The 5,226-nt window shown below is 41.3% G+C and overlaps 1 protein-coding gene across 1 annotated transcript in view; it reads right to left on the bottom strand.

Annotated features, from left to right (window-relative positions):
• The window catches only part of PPIL6 (peptidylprolyl isomerase (cyclophilin)-like 6), a 53,936-nt gene that overhangs the window by 28,466 nt on the left and 20,244 nt on the right, over nucleotides 1–5,226 (bottom strand). The window contains exons 6-7 of the mRNA XM_011952886.1: nucleotides 3,438–3,500; nucleotides 3,190–3,337 (exon numbers count right to left, since the gene is read on the bottom strand). Coding sequence (XP_011808276.1) covers nucleotides 3,190–3,337; nucleotides 3,438–3,500 — 211 coding nt within the window. The remainder of the gene's footprint in view (nucleotides 1–3,189; nucleotides 3,338–3,437; nucleotides 3,501–5,226) is intronic.

Here is a 5,226-nt window from a genome sequence, read left to right as displayed (position 1 = left end):
GCCCGCCTCGGCCTCCCAAAGTGCTCCCAAATTACAGACGCGAGCCACCGCGCCCGGCCGACTTTTTAAAATCCTTCTGAAGGAAGTAGGCCTCGAGGGAGCCCAAGGGAGAATCCAACCAAAGCGATAGAACGACTTGCTGTCTTAATTTTGGACTTTCAAAATGCAGAGAATGTATGTTTTCTGTTTAACCATCTATTTTCCTTCTTTCTCTGTCTTTCTTCCTTCTTTTCTTTCTGCAAGTATTTATTAAGCACCTACAATATCTCAAACACTGTTGTAGTACCTGGGATACCATAGTGAATAAAACAGATAAAAATTTCTGCCCCCATGGAATTTAGAGGAACAGACAATAAACAAATGAACTAAGAAACATATGGTAGTATGTCTAATGATGAAAAGTGCTAGGAAGAAAGATAAAGCAAGGTAAGGAGTAGGAGGATGGAAGGAGGGGTGGGCAGAGTGTGTGGAAAGAAAGATGGCAGTTTCATATAGGGTGGGCCGGTAAGGCTTTGCTGAGATAAACTCTGAGCAATAATCTGAAACAAGGGATACCTGGAGGAACAGGTTGGGTGGTGTGTGCCCCAGGCAAAATAAATGAGGCCTCAGGGCCCATGTATGCTTGATGTGCTTAGGAGGCAGCCAGAGCCTGTGTGTGCAACAGAGTGTGTAAGACGTCAGAAGATAAGTTGTGGGGAGAAGGGGCAGGCAGTGTCTACTGGGTAGAGCCTGTTAGTCCCAAAGGGCAAGCAACAGTGCCTGGAGGCATCCTAAGGCACAGCACAAAACCACATTTAGCTCCTGCCCTCCAACATTCTACATAGTCCCGTGGTATCAAAGGCATGTGAACCAGAGCAACTTCATCTTGAATAGGAGCTGGGTAAAATGAGGCTGAGACTACTGGGCTGCATTCCCAGATGGTTATTGCATTCTGAGTCACAGGATTAGATAGGAGGTCGGCACAAGATACAGGTCATAAAGACCTTGCTGATAAAACAGGCTGCAGTAAAGAAGCCAGTTAAAACCCACTAAAACCAAGATGGCGATGAGAGTGACCTCTGGTCGTCCTCACTGCTATACTCCCATTAGTGCCATGACGGTTTAAAAATGCCATGGCAACGTCAGGAAGTTACCCTATATGGTCTCAAAAAGGGAAGCATGAATAATCCACCTTTAGCATATAATCAAGAAATAGCTACAAAAAAGGGCAACCAGCAGACCTCGGGGGCTGCTGTGCCTTCGGAGTAGCCATTCTTCTGTTCCTTTACTTTCCTAATAAACTTACTTACACTTTACTCAACAAACTTGCCCTGAATTCTTTCTTGTGAGAGATTCAGGAACCCTCTCTTGGGGTCTGGATCGTGGAAACTGGACATCTGTAGGGAGAGAGGATGTTTCCAGAGCTTGGCACTTTCAGCACACCAGGTCATTGAATCCTCACCACATCCTGTGATATTCCTATCATTATCCCCATTTTATGATTAAGCAACTGATTCAGAGAGGTTCAGTGGCTTGTCCAAGATGGTATAACTTACATGAATCAGAGCTTGGCTTTGAATCTAGCAATCCCACTTTTTCCCAAGCAGTCCTTAACATTGCTGCCTCACTGTTTGAAAACATGACCCAAGACCTGGGCACTTTACTATTTGGAAATTTTACTTTAAACAAATAAAAACACAAACAAATAATACGATCTACTTTTCCCAGATCTTGCCAAGGGTGGTGGGAGCTAAGCAAAAACAAAAATAAAACGAAACAAAAGAATGCAGCATCTGAGGCTGGGTGTGGTGGCTCATGCCTGTAATCTCAGCACTTTGTGAGGCTGTAATCTCAGCACTTTGGGCGGATCACCTGAGGTCAGGAGTTCAAGACCAGCCTGACCAACATGACAAAACCTGTCTCTACTAAAAAAATATAAAAATTAGCCGAGTGCTGGGGTGGGCCCCTGTAATCCGGCTACTAGGGGGGCTGAGGCAAGGAGAACTGCTTGAACCCAGGAGGTGGAGCTTGAAGTAAGCCAAGATCATGCCACTGCACTACAGCCTGGGAGACAGAGTGAGACTCTGTCTCAAAAAAAAAAAAAAAAAAAAAAAAAGAACACAGCATCTGAAAGCCTAGCACATGAGAGTCAACACTGAACTCAGTGTCAGAGCCCCTAATATTAACAGGCCCCCTTGAGAAATGTTTTATACTAACCAAAAATGGAAAACCATCTAAATGTTCACCAATGGGAAATTAATTAAACTGGTATAGCAATATGATAAAAAAAAAAAAAAAAAAACTAGGCAGATGCTAAACGTTTTGTATGTTTATGTTCATTGGCATGGTTAGATCGATACCACATATTCAGTGGAAAGATACAAAATGGAAAAACACTTGAAAGTGAGGTTAAATAACAATACTTGCGGTATGATCTCATTGTGGAGAAACCAAAGGGAAAATAACTTGCTTTAACATGCAGGATGCTCAGAATATATCTATATTTTTCTCCTCATCAGCATCAGGATGTTCCAGATCATACAAAAAATGGTCAACACCAATTTAAGCTTCTCAATATGTCATCAAGTTCAAGCAAATCTCCTTTGACACTAAGCCAATTATTTGTAAATTGCTGCCTGGTTGCTCCCTATGGAATATCCCCCAAAAGGCACCCAAAATTTAATTCCACGCTTTTAATCAGACACCTAGTCTATGTAAAACCAAAGGACTGACCTGAAAAGAAAGCGAACATAGAAACCAAACTTCTTTAGACATTACTTTTTACGTGTAATAATATAACATGTTTGGTGAGAAATAAGTTGTTTTCCATTTATTATATTTTCAAATTCCCACTCTTAGTATACTTATTAAAACCACTGTACTTCTAGGTACTACGTATTTAGGTAAGCATTTAAAATTGGTGAAAATAAAATTGGTAAAATAAAATGTCACCCTACTCTCCTATGTCATTTTTGAATTTGAAATATTCCTGGTAACATAAATTAGATTTACTTATTTTAATAATTAGAGTGTTTTTTAAAGAATACAAATATCTTACTTCATTATTTGGCTATATACAGCATAATTATTCTTTAAATATGTCTAATTTTAAGTATATCTAATTCTATATACATTTCATAAAGATAAACGAAAGTTTGGACCTTCTCATTTGATATTGCAATTAACTTGTATTTAACATTTTAAACTTACCCCCTCCTTGTATCCAGCCATTCTGTACTATTCGATGAAAAATGGAATCTTTGTAATGTAGTCTTATGCCACGTTGAGAAAACCCTGCTTTTCCTGTGCACAAGACCTGAAAATTTTTACATGTTTTGGGACATACATCACAGTATAGCTACAAAATAAAGACAAAAGGTTTCAAAGATTAAATATTTAACACTCCAACAGTTATAGATCCTACCCCCACAAACTTATTAAAAAAAAAAAAGTCTTACCTCAAAAATCAATCTTCCAATTGGAGAAGAATCAATACAAATGTCCAAAAACACAAAATCATGCTGTGAAGATTAAGGAGAAATATATAATGCAGGTCAAAGTCTCAGAAGAAAGATTTTAGAAATGACCAAAAATATAGCAGATGCAATATTTTTAGTGATAAGATTTCAGTAACATTACCAATGGATAATATTTTTTTTTTTTTTTTTTTTTTTTTTTTGAGATGGGGTCTTGCTCTGTCGCCCGTGCTGGAGTGCAGTGGCCGGATCTCAGCTCACTGCAAGCTCCGCCTCCCGGGTTTACGCCATTCTCTTGCCTCAGCCTCCGGAGTCGCTGGGACTACAGGCGCCCACCACCTCGCCCGGCTAGTTTTTTTTTTTGTATTTTTTAGTAGAGACGGGGTTTCACTGTGTTAGCCAGGATGGTCTCGATCTCCTGACCTGGTGATCCGCCCGTCTCAGCCTCCCAAAGTGCTGGGATTACAGGCTTGAGCCACTGCGCCCGGCCACCAATGGATAATATTACAGTAAAATTAAGTGAATGACTTGTATTAGTTTATTTCATTTTATTGAGTTTTTACAACCCACTTTACACATTTTAATTTTTATTATTGTATTTATTTATTTATTTTTGAGACAGGGTCTGGCTCTGCCCCCAGGCTGGGGTGCAGTGGCACCATCTCGGCTCATTGCAGCCTCAGCCTTCTGGGCTCAAGTAATCCTCCCACCTCAGCCTCCCAAGTAGCTGGAACTACACACATGCACTACTACCAGGCCTAGCTAATTTTTGTATTTTTGGTTGAGATGGGGTTTCACCACATTGCCCAGGCTTGTCTCGAACTCCTGAGCTCAAGGGATCACCTACCTTGGCCTCCCAAAGTGCTGGAATTACAGGCATGAGCCACTGCCACACCTACCCAACATTACACATTTTTAAAACCGTTCAGTAGTGAAAGTTCTGGAAAACATTAACCTATCTCATAAGAGTGAAACACATGGCCAAGCTATCTACCACATTACAACTAGGTGTGGAAATAGCCACACCTAGTGTGGGGAAGAAAACAGCCCAGGGATTCTTCTCTACTTCTCTTCTTTCCTGAATATTTTTGGGAAGGATCCATCATGAACGCCATGGATTTGGTTATTGTGCATCCTGGATTTTCAGAGACAGCACAGATTAGCTAACCAGAGCCAGGCCACATCTATTCTGAGTGGGAAAATCAGGTCCCTACATTCATAGCAGGTGTAGCACCAGAGGTAGGGAAGAGAAGGATGCTGGGCTTTCAAGTTACATACAGTAATACCCTCACGTGCACAGATGCCCCCAGCTTGTCTTCACTTGATATCCTTTCTGGTAGAGAAAAACATTTGTGAGACCTTGTCTAGCCCTATAAAGAGGCATTCAAAATGAAAATGCTAGTTTCAACACAATAGCATTCATTCAGGGGCCAAAGCACATTTAATGGAGTACATTTCAAATCTTGGGCACCATTCTCCTACATTAAAATGCCACCTTGGCTCATGCCTGTAATCCCAACACTTTAGGAGGCCAAGGTAGGTGGCTCGCTTGAGCCCAGGAGTTTGAAATCAGCCTGGGCAACATGGGGAGACCTTGTCTTTACAAAAAAAATTAAGAAATTAGCTGGGCATGGTGGCATGTGTCTGTAGTCCCAGCTATTTGGGAGGCTAAGGCAATAGGATCACCTGAGCCCAGGGAGGTTGAGGCTGCAGTGAGCTATGATCGTGCCACTGCACTCCAGCCTGGGTGACAGAGTGAGACCCTATCAAA

This window comes from Colobus angolensis, unplaced genomic scaffold (genome assembly GCF_000951035.1).
Source record: "Colobus angolensis palliatus isolate OR3802 unplaced genomic scaffold, Cang.pa_1.0 Scaffold35, whole genome shotgun sequence".
Classification (NCBI taxonomy): domain Eukaryota; kingdom Metazoa; phylum Chordata; class Mammalia; order Primates; family Cercopithecidae; genus Colobus; species Colobus angolensis.
The sequence above is the reverse complement of the archived record's forward strand: the minus strand, read 5'-3'. Positions and strand labels throughout refer to the sequence as shown.